The sequence below is a fragment of the Apus apus genome, chromosome 2, assembly GCF_020740795.1.
Source record: "Apus apus isolate bApuApu2 chromosome 2, bApuApu2.pri.cur, whole genome shotgun sequence".
NCBI lineage: Eukaryota > Metazoa > Chordata > Aves > Apodiformes > Apodidae > Apus > Apus apus.
Genome location: NC_067283.1, coordinates 58394894 through 58417051, shown reverse-complemented (window position 1 = coordinate 58417051; position 22158 = coordinate 58394894). Strand labels below are relative to the sequence as shown.

At 44.4% G+C, this 22158-nt stretch overlaps 1 protein-coding gene across 3 annotated transcripts in view; it reads left to right on the top strand.

Moving 5' to 3' along the window:
- Nucleotides 1-22158, top strand: part of ADCY1 (adenylate cyclase 1) — a 188010-nt gene that overhangs the window by 60847 nt on the left and 105005 nt on the right. For all 3 annotated transcript variants that reach the window (XM_051612581.1, XM_051612580.1, XM_051612579.1), the window contains one exon: nucleotides 5966-6084. In XM_051612581.1, coding sequence (XP_051468541.1) covers nucleotides 5966-6084 — 119 coding nt within the window. The remainder of the gene's footprint in view (nucleotides 1-5965; nucleotides 6085-22158) is intronic.

Below are 22158 nucleotides of genomic sequence, written 5' to 3'. Positions count from 1 at the left end.
ACCTCCAGATCAAGATGAGGAAGTTGATGAGGCTTTCTACAGGCAGTTGAAAGCAGCCTCACAACTACAGGCCCTAGTCCTCATGGGAGATTTTAACTACCCCGGTATCTGCTGGAAGACTTAGACAGCCAGCCTTTCACAGTCTAGGAGGTTCCTCCAGTGCATTGATGATAACTTCTTAATGCAAATGGTGGACAAGCCAACTAGAAGAGGAGCGCTCCTGGATCTTGTATTAACTAACAAGGAGGGCCTTGTTGAAGCAGTGGTGGTCAATGGCAGCCTTGGCTGCAGTGACCACGAGATGGTGGACTTCAGGATCCTGTGTGGAAGGAACAGAATACCCAGCAGGATCAGAACCCTGGACTTCCACAAGGCAAACTTTGGCCTCCTTAATCAACTGTTAAGGGAAATCCCATGGGACAGGGTGCTAGAAGGTAAAGGGGCTCAAGATAGCTGGTCAACATTCAAGGACCACTTCTTGCGAGCACAGGATCAGAGCATCCCAATGGTTAGGAAATCTAGTAAGGGAGCTAGGAGACCTGCGTGGTTAAAAAAGGAACTACTGGGCAAACTCAAGTGGAAGAGGAAATTCTACAGATCATGGAAGGAGGGGCTAGTCACTTGGGAGGAATATAGGTCTGTTGTCAGAGGATGTAGGGAGGCAATTAGGAAAGCTAAGGCCTCTTTGGAACTTAACCTTGCAAGTCAGGTTAAGGATAATAGAAAGGGCTTTTTCAAATACATAGCTAACAAATCTAACACTAGAGGCAATATTGGCCCTCTGATGAATGAGGTGGGAGCCCTGGTGACAGAGGATATAAAGAAGGCAGAGGTGCTGAACGCCTTCTTTGCCTCTGTCTTTACTCCTGCAGGATTTCCCCATGAGCCCCAGATTCATATAGCCCCAGAAGAAGTCAAGATAGAGGAGGAGTTTGCCATGGTAGATGAGGATTGGGTTAGGGATCAGTTGAGTAATCTGGACATCCATAAATCGGATGGAATGCACCCAAGGGTGCTGAGGGAGCTGGCGGAGGTCATTGCTAGTCCACTCTCCATCATCTTTGGTAAGTCATGGGTAACAGGAGAGGTGCCTGAGGACTGGAGGATAGCAAATGTCACTCCAGTCTACAAGAAGGGCAAGAAGGAGGACCTGGGTAACTATAGACCGGTCAGCCTCACCTCCATCCCTGGAAAGTTGATGGAACAACTTGTTCTTGTCACTATCTCCAGGCATATCAAGGATAGAGGGGTCATCAGGAGCAGTCAGCATGGTTTTATCAAGGGTAAATCATGTTTGACTAACCTCATAGCCTTCTATGAGGAAATTACTAGGTGGATAGATGATGGTAGAGCGGTAGATGTGGTATACCTTGATTTCAGTAAAGCATTTGACACTGTCTCCCACAGCATCCTTGTAGATAAGTAGATCAGGTATGGGTTTGGTGATCAGGTAGTGAGATGGATCAAGAACTGGTTGAAAGAAAGGAGTCAGAGAGTTGTAGTCAATGGGGCAGAATCTGATTGGAGGTGTGTGACCAGTGGAGTCCCTCAGGGGTCGGTACTGGGACCGGTGTTGTTCAACATCTTCATCAACGACCTGGATGAGGGTATAGAATGTACCCTCAGCACGTTTGCTGATGACACTAAGCTGGGAGGAGTGGCTGACACACCAGAAGGCTGTGCTGCCATTCAGAGGGACTTAGACAGGCTGGAGAGTTGGGCGGGGAGAAACATGATGAAGTTCAACAAGGGCAAGTGTAGAGTTCTGCATTTGGGGAAGAAAAACACCATGCACCAGTACAGGTTGGGGGCTGACCTGCTGGAGAGCAGTGTAGGGGAAAGGGACCTGGGAATCCTGGTAGACAGGAGGATGACCATGAGCCAGCAATGTGCCCTTGTGGCCAAGAAGGCCAATGGCATCCTGGGGTGCATTAGAAAGGGTGTGGTTAGTAGGTCAAGAGAGGTTCTCCTACCTCTTTATTCTGCATTAGTGAGGCCGCATCTGGAGTATTGTGTCCAGTTCTGGGCCCCTCAGTTCAACAAGGACAGGGATCTGCTTGAGAGAGTCCAGCGCAGAGCTACAAAGATGATTAAGGGAGTAGAACATCTCCCTTATGAGGAGAGGCTGAGGGAGCTGGGTCTCTTTAGCTTGGAGAAAAGGAGACTGAGGGGTGACCTCATTAATGTTTACAAATACGTAAGGGGTGAGTGTCAGGGAGATGGAGTTAGGCTTTTCTCAGTGATGACCAGTGATAGGACAAGGGGTAATGGGTGGAAATTGGAGCATAGGAGGTTCAAGGTGAATATACGAAAAAATTTTTTTACTGTGAGAGTGACAGAGCACTGGAACAGGCTGCCCAGGGAGGTTGTGGAGTCTCCTTCACTGGAGACATTCAAAACCCACCTGGATGCGTTCTTGTGTGATGTGCTCTAGGTGACCCTGCTCTAGCAGGGGGGTTGGACTAGATGATCTTTCGAGGTCCCTTCCAACCCCTAAGATTCTATGATTCTATGATTCTATGATTCTATTTGTTATATTCTTAGTATACATATAATAACTATAGGGAATAGACTTAAGTTAATGATCCTTAGCCTCATATCTACATGAACTGCCACAAACACATGAAGGAACTGTAGTCTTAAGTAAGTACCAGAGCAGTTCTGCAAAGTTTACCTTATTCCATGGTGATATAAATACTGGACGTGTCTTCTTCCAGATGAAGCTGTAAAATTACAATGTCTGTGAGTATTATCTGTTAGTTTTGGCTGGTGAACATGTGCATGTGAGCAACACAAAGCACTTGTGTGTGCATATACCCTCTTCTCAGTGTTAATTGTTGCTTCTTATTTATTTACTGTCATGTCAATGAAAGCAGGATATGTTTTGGCCAAGATCTGCATTTCTGTGATGTCTCAAAGCTGCTGTTATGGTAGCTTTCAATCTTCAGATATCAGAATCATGGAATAGTTGAAGTGGGAAGGGAACTCTGGAGGTCATCTGGTCCAACCACCCTAGTTTCCAGGGTGAGTTGCTCCGTTGCTTTTCCAGGACTCAAGGTGAAACTGGTCTGTAGTTACCTAGGTCCTGCTTCTTGCCCTTCTTAAAGACAGGAGTGACATTTTATTTCCTCCAGTCTTCAAGCACTTCTCCCAGTCACTATGTTTGATCAAAGATTAATGAGAGTGGTCTTGCAATGATATCTGCAAGCTCCCTCAGTGTTTGTGGATGCATCCCATCAGGGCCCATGGACTTGTGTATGACCAGTTGCTTAAGTATCCGCTGATAGGATTCTCTTCCATCAAGGGTATATTTTCCTTGCTCAAGCCTTTCCCCATGTTCTCTGGAACCTGGAAGTCCTGAATAAGATCAGAAGTGGTTATATAAATTCATTCAGACTGTTGCCAGGACTGAAGCCACCAGTTCTGATGGATAGGCTTAGAACTCAATTTTAGATGGCAAGTGTTTTCTGTGTGAAACAAAACTTAACACCTAAGAACACCTGATGCAAGTTTTCCAGGTTTTCCCAGGGAACTGGCAGAATATGTGGAAAAATTACATAGGCATTTGTAGTCAATAGTGACTAGCTCCAAAACATTAAAGTTCCTTTTTTTATGCAGGTCAGCAAACCAGACGAAAAATCTTTCTGTGAAAAGCAAGAAGAGATCTGTTTAACCAGGGGTTTGTACTGATGCATTCCATTACTGAGCTGGCTGAAACAGACAGCCTCCTGATCTGGAAATAAGGACGGAGAGCAGAGCAACGTGTGTCCCCCCCATAGTCCAGGAGGAAGTAGTTAATGATCTGCTTCTGCACCTAGACATGCACAAGTCTATGGAGCCTGATGGGATCCACCCTAGAGTACTGCACGAGCTGGCAGGGGAGCTCCCTAAGCCTCTCTCCATCATTTATCAACAATCTTGGTCAACAGGGGATGTCCCAGATATCTGGAGGCTTGGTAATGTGGCACCCATCTGCAAGAAGGTCCAGAAGGAGGATCTGCGGAACTACAGGCCTGTCAGTCTGACCTCAGTACAGGAAAAGATCATGGAGAGGCTCATCTTGAATGACCTCACATGGACACTGCAGGACAGCCAGGGGATCAGGGCTAGCCAACATGGGTTTATGAAAAAGAGGTCTTGCTTGACCAACCTGATGACCATGTGACCCATCTATTGGGTGAGAGGAAGGCGGTGGATGTTGTCTACCTAAATTTTGGTAAAGCCTTTGACATCGTCTCCCACAGCATTCTCCTGGAGAAGCAGTTGAATCATGGCATAAACAAGAGTACTCTTCATTGGGTAAAAAACTGGCTGGATGGCCATGCCCAGAGAGTTGTGGTAAACGGAGTCAAATCTAGTTGGTGGTAAATGGAGTCAAATCTAGTTGGTGGTAAATGGAGTCAAACACCAGTGGTGTCCCTCAGGGCTCAGTTTTGGGGCCAGTCTTGTTCAATATCTTTATCAGTCATCTGGATGAGGAGACTGAGTGCACGCTCAGTAGGTTTGCAGATGACATGAAATTGGGTGGAAGTGCTGATCTGCTTGAGGGTGGGAAGGCTCTGCAGAGGAACCTGGACAGGCTGGATTGATGGGCTGGGGTCAACTGTATGAGATTCAATAAGGCCAAGTGCTGGGTCCTGCATTTTGATCACAACTACCCCATGCAAAGCTACAGGCTTGGGGAGGAGTGGCTGGAGAGCTGCCCAGCAGAAACGGACCTGGGGTGCTGGTTGACATTCGGCTGAACATGAGCCAGCAGTGTGCCCAGGTAGCCAAGAAGGCCAATAGCATCCTGGCATGCATCAGGAATAGTGTGGCCAGCAGGAGGCGGGAACTGATTGTGCCCTTGTACTTGGCACTGGTGTGGCTGCACCTCAAGTACTGTGTGCAGTTCTGGTCCTCTCACTATAGGCAGTTTCTGGAGCATGTCCAGAGGAGATCAACAAAGCTGGTGAAGGGTCTAGAGAAAAGTCATATGAGGAGTGGCTGAGGGAGCTGGGGATGTTTAGTTTGGAGAAGAGGAGGCTGAGGGGAGATGTCATTGCTCTCTACAACTGCCTGAAAGGAGTTTGTAGTAAGGTGGGTGTTGGCCTCTTCTCCCCAGTGAATAATGACAGGACCAGAGGAAATGGCCTGAAGTTACAGCAGGGAGGTTTAGATTGGATATTGGGAAGAATTTCTATACTGAAAGAGTGGTCAGGCACTGGAGCAGGCTGCCCAGGGAAGCGGTTGAGTCACCATCCTTGGAGGTATTCAAGAAACTTGTGGATGTAGCACTTTAGGGCATGCTCTAGTAGCCGAGGTTGTGGGGGTTTTTTGTGGATGTATGTGGTTTGTTGTGTTTGTTTGGTTTTTTGTTGTTTTTGTTTTTTGTTTGGGTTTATTTTTGTGTTGATGGTTGGACTCGGTGATCTCAGGGGTCCTTTCATACCATGATGTTTCTGTGACATTGCCACACTGGGTAAGATGCCATTAAAACTGTACATTTGTTACTGTTCCACTGATGCAGGCTGTGGATAAGTCCGTTATCCACTCTTGCTTCTGAATAACCAGCTGTTATAGTCCTTGTAATGTAACACTTTAATTAGGTTCAGAAATAGGACACACAAAAGTATAGTAAATGATCCTAGGAGTCACTCCCAGACAGATAAATATACAGATAGTAGCAATAAAGTAAGTTGTTATTATTACCATTGTGATGTTAATGAAAGTTAGGGACAATTATCTTGCTGTTGAAGCTGGCTCATCCATTTCTGCATAGTTTTTTATATTTCTTTTAGTGCAGAGGTCTGTATAAAGACAGTCAAATGGCCTGCAGAAGTTTGAGAGAAATGGTTCATATTATTTATGCAGCAGAAAGTCTCAGGAAGCAGACTAGATTAGGAAAAGATTTTTCCAGTTTGCTAGTTTAAATAATGATCAGACACTATACCACAAAACTAATGTTGTTTACTTTTTCTTTTAGGAACGCCTCTTGATGAGTCTTCTGCCCAGGAATGTTGCAATGGAAATGAAAGAAGATTTCCTGAAGCCTCCTGAAAGGATTTTTCACAAGATTTACATTCAAAGGCATGACAACGTTAGGTAGGATTGATGTAGCCCATGAAACAATTTAAAACAGATAATATTTAGTTCAAATACAGTGACTTGCAATTGTAGTCAGGTTTTGGAGAAAAAAGGAAGCAGTACAGCGAAAATTTGTCATTTATGCAAAGGGGGAGAATGGGCCCACCAGGATGACTTAACAGTCTTCTCAGAAGATACTGGTGCATCAATAACTGGCTTAGAATACTAGTGCTGGGAGGCAGATAACTTTTTTTCAAATGAGTAATCATTCTTTTCGTACTGTATTATGTTTTGGGTGAATAGAAGTATTTGTTCTGCATGGTAACTTTTACACATGTATTTTCCTGGTAGTAAGATGAATTACTTTTAATGCAATAGTTTTTCTGGGTAATAGCATGGAAATACAGAAAGAAAGTGAGATGTAAATTTGAAATAAATGTTTATCTATCCCAGTCATATGAGCATTCCACCTCAGAGGTTATTGACTGAGGCTTTATTCTAATTCTTGCTCTTTTTAAGTAACAGGCTGTTGTGCAAGTGCCCTCATTTATACTAGTAGTTAAAGTGCATTCTCATTTGCTATACTTCTCTGTTGCCTCAAACAAATTCCTTAAAGGCCTCTTCTGAATGGTGTTTTATCATACTGCCTCTAGCTGCTTCTTCTCCAAGTGTCTTGCTTCTGCACCAAAAACAGTATCAAAGAGGTCTACTTGGTGCCACCCTTGTACTAAGCAATGTGCAGACTTAAGAAGTGTCACAGATGAGAGTGAAAGGTCTTAAGGTGACCTTTCACTGACAAATCACTGACAAAGATATCAGGAAAAGGTGATTTTTAATCACCTTTCTGATTTATTACTTTTTTAATTAAAATGTGACTTAACAGAATTCAATGGCAAGGTTCACTCTATTTCTTACTATGTAGAAGGGGCATGTGGGGGTTGGAAATGCATGGGAGCGATTTATACAGGGATTAAGGGAAGTAACTGGTATAGGGATAGGTGAGGCTGAGTTGGGCACAGGCTGGAGGGATTTGAGCAGGGATCAGGGAAAAGAATGAGGAAGGCCCTCCCGTTGAGGCATGAGGTTCAGAGTGGACACCTGTGCTTTCTAAACTCCCCAGAGAGGAGTCTAGGTACAGCTGAATCCACTCCTTGGTCAACAGTTTACAGCTTAGGGGTTTTAGATTTTGGGATTTCAGTGTAGTGCTTTAAGACATAATCATGGGTCTGGTGTGATTTGAAAAGGAGTAAGTTAAGATTGCTTAACACTATTTATAGTAAATCACAAAGTTAAATCATATGGTTTTCTAGTAACTTTACAAAAAATCAATAATCAGTTATAATCAATACAGAGTTTAAAGTAAAAATCTAACAAAGTTAGATTAAATTGTGCACAAACATTCACACACATACATAACACAACCTGTTGCTAAATCTTAGTACTTAATTTCATTAAAGAAGTTGGATTCTTCCCCCAATGATTACTCGATGGCCTCAATTATACCAGCTTGGTATAATTTGATTTCCCCCATACCTAAGTGAAGTGGCAGACTAGTTACTCCTTCAGTCAGATGAACGAGTTTCCTTCATCAGACATGCAATGCACTGTGATTCAAAGAGTTCCAAGGGGCATCCCCCTTAAGACCAATATTTATAGAATCATAAAATCATAGAATCATAGAATGTCTTGGGTTGGAAGAGACCTCTAAAGGTCATCTAGTCCAACCCCGTACAATAAGCAGGGACATCTCCACCTAGACTAGATGTCTCACAGCCCCATCAAGCCTGACCTTGAATGCCTCCAGGGATAGTACCTCTCTAGGCAACCTGTTCCAGTGATCCACCACTCCCATATGAAAGAACTTTTTTCCTAGTGTCCAACCTAAATCTACCCTTTTCTAGCTTAAAACCATTACCCCTTGTCCTATTGTTTCACGCCTTTGTGAACAATTCTTCCCCAGCCTCCCTATGGGCCCCTTTCAGGAGTTGGAAGGCCGCTATAAGGTCCCTCCAGAGTCTTCTCCAGCCTCAACAACTCCAACTCCCTTAGCTTGTCTTCATAGGATTATTGACTTAGGTTAGTATTTTTCCATGATAGCCACAATTTGGATTAGGTAATCTTTGGCAACTTTTGGAGTGGGCCTGTGTTCAAGCAGGGGGGCTCAGTTGTGTGCTGCAAGCAGAGTTTCAGGTATGGTTAAGGAGTACCTAATCACTCCAAATTGCTGTATTTACATTGCTAGGACAGAAAGGTTCCCAGTTATCCAGGCTCACTGCTTCAGTAGGCAAGGTGAGAAAGTGCTGGATTGTGTCAGCCTATTGCACTTGCTGTTGAAACAAGAACAATTTCAGGCCCACTGCACTTGTAACTAAGGCAAGAACAATGTTGGCTGTTGATGTGGCAATGTGGCTTAGTGAACTGGCGGGTCTGCACCACTGAACTTCACTGAACAGGTAGGTCTGTACCACCACAGTTAGTGATGCTGCAGAGCTGCCTTGATTTGCACCATGCACTCATGTGGCAAAGGAGTAAACTCCCTTAGCACCTCCTTCTCTCCCTTATCCATTGATGAGTTCCTTCTCTTGGGGTTCAGTCTGTCTCGCACTGAACTGACTATAATACTTGTAAGGACCACTTCCTTGTGACTATGTTGTTGCAACTGAAAGCATTTATGTCAGTGAAGGAATCAAAGATGACTGTGATGAGTGTTCAGCAGACTGAAAAATTAGTTCAGTTTTACACTGTAAAATTAAACATTACTGAATTTATTAATCAGCAGCTCTCTTCTTTTTAGTGGTTAAATCTTACATAATATTGATCTTCACCATTAAGTATACAGACTCTTTGTCTTTAACAACCAATTTAAAGTTAGCTCTAAGTGTGCAATACCCCCATAATTCAAAGTTAGCATTGTTGGTTCTCAATTGCCAAAATCACAGAATCACAGAGGGGTTTGTGCTGGAAGGGACCTAAAAGATCATCTAGTTCCAACACCTCTGCATGGGAAGGGACATCTCCCACTAGACCAGGTTGCTCAAAGCCCCATCCAACCTGGCCTTGAACACTTAAAAGAGATGGAGCATCCACAGCTTACCTGGGCAATCTGTTCCAGTGCCTCACCACCCTCACAGGAAAGGATTTCTTCCTAATGTCTAACCTAAATCTTCCCTCTTTCAGTTTGAAACCATCCCCCCCTTCAACTATCCTACATGCCCTTGTAAAAAGTCCTTCCCCACCTTTCCTGCAGGCCCCTTCAGGATAGTGGGAGGTTGCTCCTGAAGAAGAGAATTCAAGCTCAAAGTTGGCTGTCTTCCTCTGCCAATTTTCATTGTTTATGCCTCATGCTTTTATGCTGTTGTCCTCCCACCAACACCATTTGTCTTTTTTCTTGCCAGTCTTCCATCTTTGCATATGTTCTGTCTATTTTCAGTTACTTAAGCTTATCTTGTCTGCTGCTTGCCAGATTTTTGTTGCTTAGGTGCCTTCTAATATATTTATTTGTTCCTCTGGTGATGACATTGCTTATATACTTGTAAAAACTGTGTTCAGTTATGCCATCACAGTGCTACGAAATACATGTATACTACTGTTGTTTGCGTTTATATTCAGGTTCAAGGTAAGCCAATGATAATTATATCCTTATTAGTACATTTATACCTTGTATGTTTCACAGGTCTCTGCGTTGGTTACAGTGTGGGTAGTCTTATTGAACAGCATTGCTTTGCAGCTGGACTAATTGATAATAATGCTTCTGAGTTCTCTGTTGTGCTGAGACCTTTTTGAAATGTAATCTCAGGAGTACCTTTTTTTTTTTTTTCCTACATGGTATTTCACATAACCACTAAAGCTTCTGTGGCTTACTCACTGCTTTGATGTGAAGTTCATAAATGATCTTAAACCTGAATGCTCTGCCTAGGGAGGAGAATTCATTCTCTGACATTAAGAGGGCAAATAGAGGCAAAGTAAACTGGTATCATTTTAATGTCAAAGGAAAGATCCTCAGGGAAAAGAACTGGAAACTGGACACCTCTAGGACCACCATCTGTACTTCTCACAGTTTGACTCAGGATCAGCAACTAAACCAGCGACAATAATGCTCTCAATACTCTCCCCCTCCAACCTAGGTAGGGAAAGGAGAGAGATCATGAAGAAGAGAGACTTTCCGGATGGAAAACTAAACTAGACAGCTTTAATTAAATACTAATGATAAAAGAAAAAATGCGCAATTACATACAAATGTGTTCAGGAATGTGCAAAACCCTATTGCCTCCCTCCACCTCCAGTACTCCCACAGCATCTCCTGAGCTGTGAGCAATTCTGAAATGTCCTGGACTACTGCCAGAGAGAGCAGTAGAGCAGACAGGAGCTGAGACGAGAGTCATGAGGGTCAAGAATGCACAAACCTGGGGATCAATGGTGATGGATAGATGGATTCCTCCTTGGATGCTGGCCATGGATGGAAGAGACGGGAAGAAGAAGCAGGAAGGAAGTTGACTTCCGTGATCTCTGACCTTACACCAAGTTTACGTAGATATATGGAATGGAATAGTTTGGTAAATTTTGCTGTCCATCTAGTCCACTCCTCCCTATGGGGGGTTGCAGATATGACTCTTCTGCTTCAGTAGCATCTAAGGCTGCAGATTTAACAAGTAGAGCAAAGTGACCTTGGCATCTCAGCAGTAACATAAACATTCAAGCATTATCAGTCCACTAGCTGGAAAACTTGCTGCTAGTTAAAAGGGAGCTTAATGAAGGAAAAAAAAATCAGTAAAAGGAAAATTGGCTTAAATCAGAACAGTACTATAAGAAACTGTATGACCTTATACTTCAGTCATGCAACTACAGGAATAAAAATAAAGGGGGAGTAGCACAGTATCCCAGCAGATACCCAGCAAGCTGTTGCTAGCAGGTCCTGGTAGACCAGAGTTTCATCCCAGTAGCTGTGTGACTCTACAGATCTGAACTATGCAGGCGAATTCTCTGCAGCTGCCACCCTGATACTAGGTGTGGAGGAAAGCAATACAGTATCCCTCTGGGAAGTGCTGCTGGTGGCCAGTGCTAATAATCAGATCTATGCTTGCATTTTTAAGGAGATTAAACAACTTTTTTTCCTTTTGAGTAGTGGCAGATCTGTGCTATACCAAGCAGATCTAAGAGACCATTTCATCATCATCATCATCATCATCATCATCATCATCATCATCATTATTATTATTATTATTATTATTATTATTATTATTATTATTATTATTCTGCAAAACACCACTATTAAACAAAAAACAAGCAAACATACAAACGAAAAACCCCTGGAGTTTTTAACCCCAAAGCTACAAAGGGGAAAACAGAAAATCAGCTGCCCTTTTCCTATTACAATGCTTTCTTCCAGTAACTATCTGGAAGTGTCACAGCATAATCCTCCAGAAAGGATAGGCTAGAGGAAGTAGGCTTGCAAGTAGTAAACTGCATGTTTTCTCCACTCCTCACCTATTAAAAAACCAACAAATACACCTCTGTGAGAAGTGAATCACAGAATCACAAAATCATAATGGTTGGAAAGGACCCCTGAGATCACTGAGTCCAACCATCAGCACCAAAAAAACCCCAAACAACAAAACAAAACAAAACAAAACCCAAACAAACACAACCAACCACAAACACCCACAAAACCACCCCACAACCTCGGCTACTAGAGCATGCCCTAAAGTGTCACATCCACACATTTCTTGAATACCTCCAAGGATGGTGACTCAGCTACCTCCCTGGGCAGCCTGCTCCAGTGCCTGACCACTCTTTCAGTATAGAAATTCTTCCTAATACCCAATCTAAGCCTTCCCTGCCGCAACTTCCGGCCATTTCCTCTGGTCCTGTTCTCAACTTGGGAGAAGGGGCCAACACCCACTTCACTACAACCTGGCAACTACTGGCGTATTTCAGATACAGCATGGCAACAGCTTGGTTTTATCAATTAATTGGTAAATATTTTAACAACTATCAAATAGCTTTTGAATGACTGCCTGCAACTGACTGTGCCTCTGGAAACACATCTCTTCATGCTGATGGCACAGCCCTCAATGTTATATCACATTTCAATGAGCTGGTCCCTGATCTGTAGAAAAAGAGGAATTTACAGTATTCACAGATAACTCATGTCAGTTAGAAATCACTTCAGACCTCCAGCTTAGTAGCCAGGATTTTTTTTTTCGTTCTGCAGTAATAAAGCATTAAGCCCCTTCAACATTAATTGAAGATTTCTGTGTGGAGAGGGCCAGTTTAAAACTCACTTTATATTTCTATTTGAGGCTGTTTTAAGGGCATCCATGAATAACGACAGAAGAGCACTGAATTACAGTTCTGGAAGACAGAACTTGCAAGGACTGTAGTGGTTTGTGGGGAAAACCCCTTTTCTACTCCAAAATGCTAATATTTCACAAATGAAAAAATTATTGCTGAGAAAGACATAAATTGTGGAAGGTCTGTTATATAACTTTACTGAAAGTGCTAGAAGTGCAGAGGAAGGCTGAAAGCTTACACCCTCAATGTTCTTCCAATTCCAGAGCTTGAAGTTTTATAATTTATTTACAATAGAAGCAGATCCTTTGCAAAATGCTCATGCTTACTGCTTGAGCTTACAGAAGCAGTCCACAATCTGAAATGCTGTTTGGCTACTTGAGATACTTCTTGCTCTGTAACTCATTATTTTTCACTTAGCTTTTATATTTTTAAATTAATTGCCCTGAATATTTTTAATGCAAATCTTTTACCACCTTTATTTGCATTTGTCCCCTTCCTTTTATTTGTTTTCTCCTAATGCCATTTTGTGGTGGTTCTGTCATTTTTTCTGTATTATTTGAATATTATGTGAAACATGCTTTTGTCTTCTCCCTCACAATCTGTTGACTGTTTCTGTTCAGCAGCAGTTTCATGTCAAAAAGATCACTAGGCCCAAATCACCTTGCTTTTGGAAGGTGAGGTACTACAAAATGTTATACAGTCCAACACTGTACATATTTATGCCTGTGCAAAAAGGAACAAGAAGTCTTTCCCAGACAAGTTTTATTATTTCCTGTGAACACTGTGTAAAGGGCAGTGGTTAAAACAGAATACATTTATCTGTAGAAGCTTCCAAAAAAAGAGGTAAAAAGGAACTGTCACAAGTTGATGAAAACCAGTATTTTCCTATGTTTGCTGTGGAATACCTGAATATTACCACATAATCTTGAAGAAGACTATTTTTCTCTAAAGAGGAGGAAACGAGGATTTTTTTATATCTGCTACCTTGTGAAGTTTTTGAACAGAATTGGTATACAGTAGGAAATGAGCGCATGTGTTTTAAATGGAAACTAACAACTTAATGCAAATGTAGTATACAAAACAAGACGTGCAAATACATATCCAAAATCATTATTGTGTGAATGCAGTGAGGATGCTAAATTCAAACATCAAGAAGATAACATAAAAGCAACCAGTGTAATATCTGTGCCTCATGAGAAGGAAATAATCCATATACAGTTCAGTAGCCATTTAAACACAGTATGCATGTTATCTTACTGGGGTGACCCCAGCCAAGGTCACAATGAAGGATCTAAGGACCAGATGTCATCTTCCTTGTGAAGACTCCCCATATCATTAAACAAACGACTCAATCTGAAAGAAAAATGAAAGGCATGCAACCAGTCCTTATTTTGCTGAGCATTTGTTTATACAAGTGGTTCCTTTGAAACCAGTAGAACTATTCAAGTGGACAAAGCACATAAGGAGGGCATCATGGTGTGCACTCAGCGCACCTATGGCTGGGAGGTCTGCATCATCCACTCCAGTGGTGACTGATGCCTCCACCCAGACAGCAGTAGTGACAAAGGAGGTAGCTGCACAAGCCGCAGGCCATGGGAAATGCCTAGTCCTCTCACAGGACAGGGGTTTGGGGCAATCCTGCATGCAAAAGGTGTGCACAGGTTGAGGACCTTCTGCAGCAGGTTGCTGAACTGCAGGAGACAGTAAGAAGCCTAAAGAATATTAGGGAGACAGCAAAGGAGAGATAATTGGCTTCAGACACATGCTGAGGCAAACTCAGAGCCTAAAACCGCAGATACAAAAATGCCCCCTTAACAAAAATGGAAAGGAGGGAAGTGAATGATGTGAAAAATGATAAAGAGTGATGGAATATTGTATAATCAAAAACCTGAAGGAGGAAGAGACTTCCATCAAAACCTAAGGTGCCCCTGTAGAACCATTTCACAGTTCTGCAGACTGAAGGGGAAAAGCAACGCATGCAAGATAAGCTGCCAGAGCCGACTAAGACAGCTAGCTCAAGGCAGCTTGCTCGGAGTTTCTACAGTGGGGTCTCGACATTGGTGGACAAAGGAAAAGCAACCGATGTAATCAACCTGGACCTGTGCAAAGCCTTCAACACTGTCCCACATAACATCCTGGTATTGAAATTAGAACAGTGTGGATTTGATGGATGGACCACTTGTTGGGTAAAGAACTGGCTGGATGTTCACACTCAAAGAGTGGTGATCAACAGAGAGATGGAGACCTGTGATGAGTGGTGTTCCCCAAGGGTAAGTACTCAGACCAATGCTATATAACATCTTTGTCAGCAACATGGACAATGGCATTGAGTTCGCACCTCAGCAAGTTTGCCAACAACACCAAAGTGTGTGGTAAGGTTGATACACTGGAGGGAAGGGATGCCATCCAGAAGGACCTTGACAGGATGTGGGCTCATGCAAACTGCATTAAGTTCAACAAGGCCAAGTGCAAGGTCCTGCACCTGAGTTGGGGCAATCCCAAGCACAAATACAGGCTTTACTCAGCTCTTGGGAAACCCCACCTGGAGTACTGTGTCCAGTTCTGGAGCCCCAGTGTAAGAAGGCCATGGAGCTTCTGGAGAAAGCCCAGAGGGCCATGAAGGTGATCTGAGGGCTGGAGCACCTCTCTTACGAGGACAGGTATTTGGGGCTGTTCATCCTGGAGAAGAGAAGATTCTGGGGAGACCTTACAGCAGTCTTCCAGTGCCTGAAGGGGGTCTACAGGAAAGCTGGGGAGGGACTTTTTACAAGGGCTTGTAGTGAGAGGACAAGACGTAATGGATCAAAACTGGAAGAGGGGAGATTTAGGTTAGACATTAGGAGGAAGTTCTTTAGTGTGAGGGTGGTGAGACACTGGAATGGGTTGCCCAGGGAAGTTGTGGAAACCCCATTCCTGGGAGTGTTCAAGAACAGGTTGGATGGGGTCCTGAGCAACCTGATCTAGTGGGAGGTGTCCCTGCCCATACAGGGGGGGTTGGATCTAGATGATCTTTAAGATCCCTTCCAACCCAAGCCATTATATGATTCTATGATTCTATGAGTGCTGTTAAAAGTGAGCATTTATGACTTACAAGCTTGGTAACTTGGCAGGAAGTGCAATGATCAAAGGACTAAAGGGGAGGAAGTCGAGCCCGGCGAAATTTCTCTTTTAAGAGGTCACGGTACGCATGCAAGTATGAGAAGCAGAATGGCGGTGAGGCAAGGAATTTAACGGGTAGGGTGCGCGATTTCGTTACCTTCCCATTAGGTCTCGGTGTGCAGCTCCCAGGTGACGGCTTTTCTTCCGGCGGGCTGGCTTGTGGGGGGGCAGCTCCTTTGCGGCGGCTGTTTTCCCCGGCGCAGGCCCCGGGGATAGCGGCTCGGGGGCTCGGCAGGGGTCTCCGGCGTCAGTGGTTTCCTCGACGACGGGCAGTTCCTGCAGCAGGAGGAGCGCTGCGGCCCTGGCGGCAGCGGGTGGCCCCCCTCGGCAGGCAGCGGGAAGGGTCCGCGGTTCTTTTACCGTTGTGGTCTCGGTTCGATTCCCCGCAGGGTCCTCGCGGGCGGCAGCCGTTCCCGCGGCCGCGGAGAGCTCCGGCGGCAGCGAGAAGGGTCCCTGGCGCTCTTAACGTGGCGCTCTGAGTTCGATTCCCGGGCAGGCAGACAGGCAGGGCCCGGCTCCGCGGCAGGGCAGATCTCCGGCCAGCAGCCGGGAGGTGCCCCGTAGGGAGCGTCCGAGTAGGCTGCTCACTAACCAGCACATGCCGTCGTCATTTTATACTCCAGGTACCCCCTGTCCAGTCAGGGCTACTGCCACAATGCATGCTGCTACCTTCTCCTTATGAACATATTAATAAGGCTCAGAGTCAGTTAGCATTCATGGGTCCAAAGTCAGGGCAGTAGCTATTAGGGGAAGTCCATAACTTGTCTATTCTTCCTGCCTTTTATCACAACTTTCGTTTTGCATGCTTGTCCTTGAACAGGCAGGACTGTTTTTGTATGTTTGCTGGGTATAATCAGCAAAAGGCCTCTGCTGGCTTAAAAGGCATTTTATTTAGTCTTATGTGGGGGGAGAAGATGGGCTATTCTCCACACACCCCTTAGAGTGATGTAGAAAATGGTTGCTCTCAGTTGAGAAGCAGCTTCAATCTCTTAATCTGAGCCAGAGGCTTTCAAGGCCGTTTTTAGCAGGTGCAGCAGCTTTCTGCAGTGCTGTGGGAGGGCTGCAGAGTCACTGGGTGGATGCTGTCTATGCCTGCCTGTAGGGATCACAGGAGAGAACACAGGAGTACAGAAGGTCCTGGAGGGCTTGTCAAAACAGAAATGCTCTAGAAAGTCAAGGAGTACGAGATAATTTTGTATGTAACTAGTATGCCTGTGCTGAACCAGCTCAACTTCTTATCTGTGACAGAGATGAGAGAAATGACTGTTCATAACACTTTCTTTTCTGATGTTCCTCAATGCAGTGTTGTTCTGCTTTCATTCAGAATTTTTATACCAGAAGCAGTTAGGAATAGCTGTTTGCATATAAATCAAAATACTCCAGGTAACTTTAAAAAAAGCTCAAAGATAGCTTTCAATAAAAATTAGAATTTTGGAATCATAGAATGGGTTGGGTTGGAGGAACCTATAAAGATCATCTAGTCCAATCTCCCTGTCATGGTCTGGGACATCTTTCACTAGATAAGGTTGCTCAAAACCCTGACCAGCTTGACTTTGATATTTCCAGGGATGAGACATCCACAACTTCTCTGGGAAACCTGTTCCACCCCCACATTGAAGAGTTTCTTCCTTGTATCTAGTCTAATATTTTAGTTTAACAGCAGTACTCCTTTTCCTGCCAATACAGAGCCCAGTAAAAAAGTCTTCCTCCATCTTTCTTATAAGCCCCCTTTATATTTTTAAAGGCCACAGTAGTGTGTCTCTGGAACCTTCTTTTCTCCAAACTGAACAAGGCCAACTGTCTCAGCATTTCTTCACAGGAGAGATAATCCAGTCCATTGAACACTTTCATGACCCTCATCTGGGCCCACTCAAACAGCTTCATGTGTTTATTGTGCTGGGGGTCCCAGAGCTGGACACAATACTCCAGGTGTGGTCTCATGGAGCAGAGAAGAGAAGGACAATCATATAGCTCGATCTACTGGCCATACTTCCTTTTATGCAACCTGGGATAAAATTGGCTGGCTGGGCTGCAAACACAAAGTGCTGACTCATGACCAAAAAGTCATCCACCAGGATGCTCTCAATCCATTAATCCTAGTCTATATTAATACTAAGATTTTCCTCGACCCGTGTGCAGAACCTTGTGCTTGACCTTGTTGAACTTAATGAGGTACATGTGAGTCCAGTCCTCAAGCCTGTGAAGGTCCCTCTGGTGACCTGTAGCATTTCAACTGCACCATTCAGCTTGATGTCATCTGCAAACTTGCTGAGGGTGCACTCACTCTCTGTCTATGTCATTAATAAATCATGAGGAAAACAGATATTCAAAAGAAGAAACACTGATCTTCAATGCTTACAAATCTGCATTTTCATATTAAGATACAGGTATCTGTATATATGCTTTGTTGCAGTAGTCTGTGGGGTGTACAATTGTCTACTAAATTAATGTAGATATTAGAGTTTAGGCCTGTTGCCTATGTGTGGAGCATTGAGCAGGAACTATTCACTGGTAATTGTAGAAGAAATTACTGTACAGTGTAACTGAAGTAAACTGAAGCTTTTTCGAAAACTTTTTTAAGTTTATCTTTTCAGAAAGCTAGGTGGGTTTCATTAAGAAAGGAGAAAGTATTCTAAGATCAGAGGGAGAGATGCAGTACATAGCATCTGCTACAGGAAATGTTCTGTAGCAAACTAACTCCTTTGAAGAAATTTATTTGCAAATTTGGTGGGTTTTGCAGTTGCAGATAACTTCTTGAGATTATGTATATATACAATTTTTTTTTATGTTGTTGTAAGATCATTTAGTATTATTGGCAACTAAACCAATCCATTTATGTAGAAAATAATTTAAAAAATGGGTAGCTTTCTGTCAGAAATAAGCTAATTTTCCTAACAAATGTAGAAGGGTGACTGTGTAAATGTTAGAAAGACAGGCTGTGTTTTCAGTGGGGAGCATTTAAGCTACACTCTAGCATTCAGCAAATTAAAAAAATATTTAAACTAAAATATTGTTACACAAAAAACCCTGTAAATTTAAACTTATTTTACTAAATGAGAGTAAAACCAGTCAAAAGTTTCAGAAAATAGCCACAGAAAAGCTAGAGTCAAAACTGCATTTTAACTTTGCTCTAGGAGCACTGCAAGAAGGTTACCAAAGGCAAATCATGCTTGACCAATCTGGTAGCCTTCTATGGTGTCATAACTGGCTGGATAGATGAGGGGAGAGCAGCAGATATAATTTACCTTTACTTCAGCAAGGCTTTGACACTGTCTCTCATTATATCCTCATTAAGAAACTCAGGAAGTGTGATTTAGATGAGTGGACAATAAGGTGGATTGAGAGCTGGTTGAGTGACAGAGCTCAGAGGGTCATGATCAATGGAGCAGGGTTGAGTTGGAGGCCTGTAGCCAGCGGTGTTCCCCAGGAGTCAGTGCTGGGTCTGGTCTTGTTCAACATATTCATCAGTGACCTAGATGAAGGGACAGTGTATCCTCAGCAAGTTCACTGATGATACAGAACTCAGGGGTGGCTGACACTCCACACGGCTGGTTGGCCATCCAGCATGACCTGGACAGGCTGGAGAGTTGGGCAGAGAGGATCCATATGAGGCTTAAGAAGGGTAAATGTAAGGTCCTGCACCTCAAGCAAAACAACCCCATGCATTAGTATAGGTTAGGAGTTGGCCTGCTGGAAAGCAGCCCTGAGAGAAGGGTCTTGGAGTCCTAGTAGGCAATAAGTTGATGATGAGCCAGCATTATGTCCTTGTGGCCAAGAATGCCAATGGAATCCTCAGATGCATTAGGAAGAGTGTGGCCAATATGTTGAGGGACGTCATCCTCCCCCTCTATTCTACCCTAGTGAGGCCACATCTGGAATCCTGTGTCCAGTTCTGGGCTCCCCTGTTCAAGAGAGACAGGGAACTACTAGAGAGAGCCCAGCAGAGGGCAACAAAGATAATCCGGGCATTGGAGCATCTCCCTTATGAGGAAAGGCTGAGAGAGCTGGGACTCTTTAGCCTGGAGAAGAGAAGGCTGAGGGGAGACCTTATTAATGCCTGTAAGTATCTAATGGGTGGATGCAAGGAGGATGGAGCCAGACTCCTTTCACTTGTTTCCAGTGACAAGACAAGGGGCAATGGGCACAAGCTGGAACATAGGAAGTTCCATTGAAATATGAGGATAAACTTCTTTACTGTGGGGGTGACAAAGCACTGGAGATTGTGCAGTCCCCTTCTCTGAAGACATTCAAGACTCACCTGGATGCAGTCCTGTGTAATGTTCTCCAAGCAATCCTGCTTTAGTGGGTGAGTTGGACTAGATAATCTCTAGAGGTCCCTTTCAACTCTGACAATTTTGTAATTATGTAACTAGCCATGAGCTGAAGGTGTTACAGAAGTGATTGGGGGTTTAAGTCATGGAGAGGGTAGCCATACCTTGAGAGAGAAAACTAGTACCAAAAGTGTGTCTTGCATCTCAAATAACACCATCACAGAATCACTGACTAACAGGATGTTAGGGGTTGGAGGGGACCTCTGGATATCATCAAGTCCAACTCCCCTGCCAGAGCAGGACCACCACAGAATCTAGGGCAGGTCACTCAGAAACACATCCAGATGGGTCTTGAAAGTCTCTAGAGAAAGAGACTCCACAATCTTTCTGGGGACCCTGTTCAGTGCTCTGTAACCTTTGCAGTAAATAAGTTCTTTCTCATGTTGAGGTGGAACTTCCTGTGCTCTAACTTGGATCCATTGCCCCTTGTCCTATCACAGGGCATGACTGAAAAGAGATTGGCCTCTCCTTCTTGACACCCACTCTTCAGATATTTGTAAACATTAATAAGATCCCCTTTCAGTCTTCTCCAGACTAAACAGCCCCAGGTCTCTCAGCCTTTCCTCATAAGACATGTTCCAGTCCCTTAATCATCCTTGTAGCCCTCTGTTGGACTGTCTCAAGTAAACTCCTGTCCCTCTTGAACTGGAAAGCCCAGAACTGGACACAGAACTCCAGGTGGGATCTCACTAGGGCAGAGTAGAGGGGGAGGAGAATATCCCTCGACCTGCTGGACACACTCTTCTTAATGCACCCCAGGATACCATTGTCCTTCTTGACCACAAGGGCACATTGACTTGTTGCCCAGCAAGACTCCAAGGCCCAGTTTTGTATCATCAGCAAACTTGCTGAGGATACACTCTGTCCCATCATCCAGGGCATTGATGAAAGATGTTGAATTGGACTGGACCCAGCACTGACCCCTGGGGAACTCCATCTGGTCTCTGGACCATTGACCACCACTGTTTGGGCTTCATTGTGTAGCCAGTTCTTAATCCATCTCACTATCCATTCTTTTATCCCACATATTCTGAGCTTGCTCACAAGGATGTTATGAGAGACTGTGTCAAAAGCCTTGCTAAGGTCAAGGTAGACTACATCCACTGCTCTCCCTGCATCTACCCATTCAGGTACAACATTGTAGAAGGCTATCAGACTACTCAAGCATGATTTCCCCTTGGTAAATCCATGCTGGCTACTCCTGATAACCTTCTTGTCTTCCATGTGCTTAGAGATGACGTCCAGAATGAGCTGCTCCATCATTTTTCAAGTGATGGAGGTGAAGCTGACTGGTCTGTAGTTTCCTGGATCTTCCTGCTTGCCCTTTTTAAGACTGGAGTGATGTTTGCTTTCCTCCAGTCCTCAGGCACCTCTCCTGTTTTCCATGACCTTTCATCTTCTTTGTCTCAGTCTTTAAGAAAAAGACAAGCTACCCTCAGGACAACTGGGCTCCTGAGTTGGTAGGCAGGGATGGGGAGCAGAATCCCCCTTCTGTAATCCAGCACAAAGTAGTTAGGGACCCGCTGTGCCACTTAGATCCCAACAAGTCCATGGGTCCAGATGGGAATCATCCTGGGGTGCTGAGGGAGCTGGCAGAAGAACTGGCTAAGCTGCTCTCAATCATTTATCACCAGTCCTGGCTGACTGGGAAGGCCTCAGATGACTGGAGGTTGGCCTGAAAGAGGATCCGGGGAACTATAGGCCTGTCAGCCTGACCTCAGTGCCTGCAAGATTGTGGAACAGATCATCCTGGGTGCCATCAAGCAGCATGTAGAAGACAACCAGGGGATCAGGGAAAGCTAACATGAGTTTAGGAAAGGAAGGTCCTGCCTGACCAATCTCATCTCCTCCTATGACTGGGTGACCCACCTAGTGGATGAGGGGAAGGCTGTGGATGTGGTCTACCTCAATTTCAGCAAGGCCTTTGACACAGTCTCCCACAGCATCCTCCTGGAGAAGCTAGCAATCCACAGCTCGGACAGGTGCACCCTTCACTGGGCTAAAAACTGGTTGGATGCCCAGGCCCAGAGAGTGATGGTGAATGGAGCTGCATCCAGCTGGTGTCTGGTGACCAGCAGTGTCCCCCAGGAATCAGTACTGGGCCCAGTCCTATTCAACATCTTTATTGACAACCTGTATGTGGGGATTGAGTCCACCCTTGGTAAGTTCGCAGATGACACCAACTTGGGGGGGGGGAGTGTCAATCTGCTGGAGGGTAGGAAGAAGCTGCAGAGGGACCTGGACAGGCTGGGTCAATGGGCCGAGGCCAGTGGCATGAAATTCAACAAGACCAAGTGCAGGGTCCTGCACT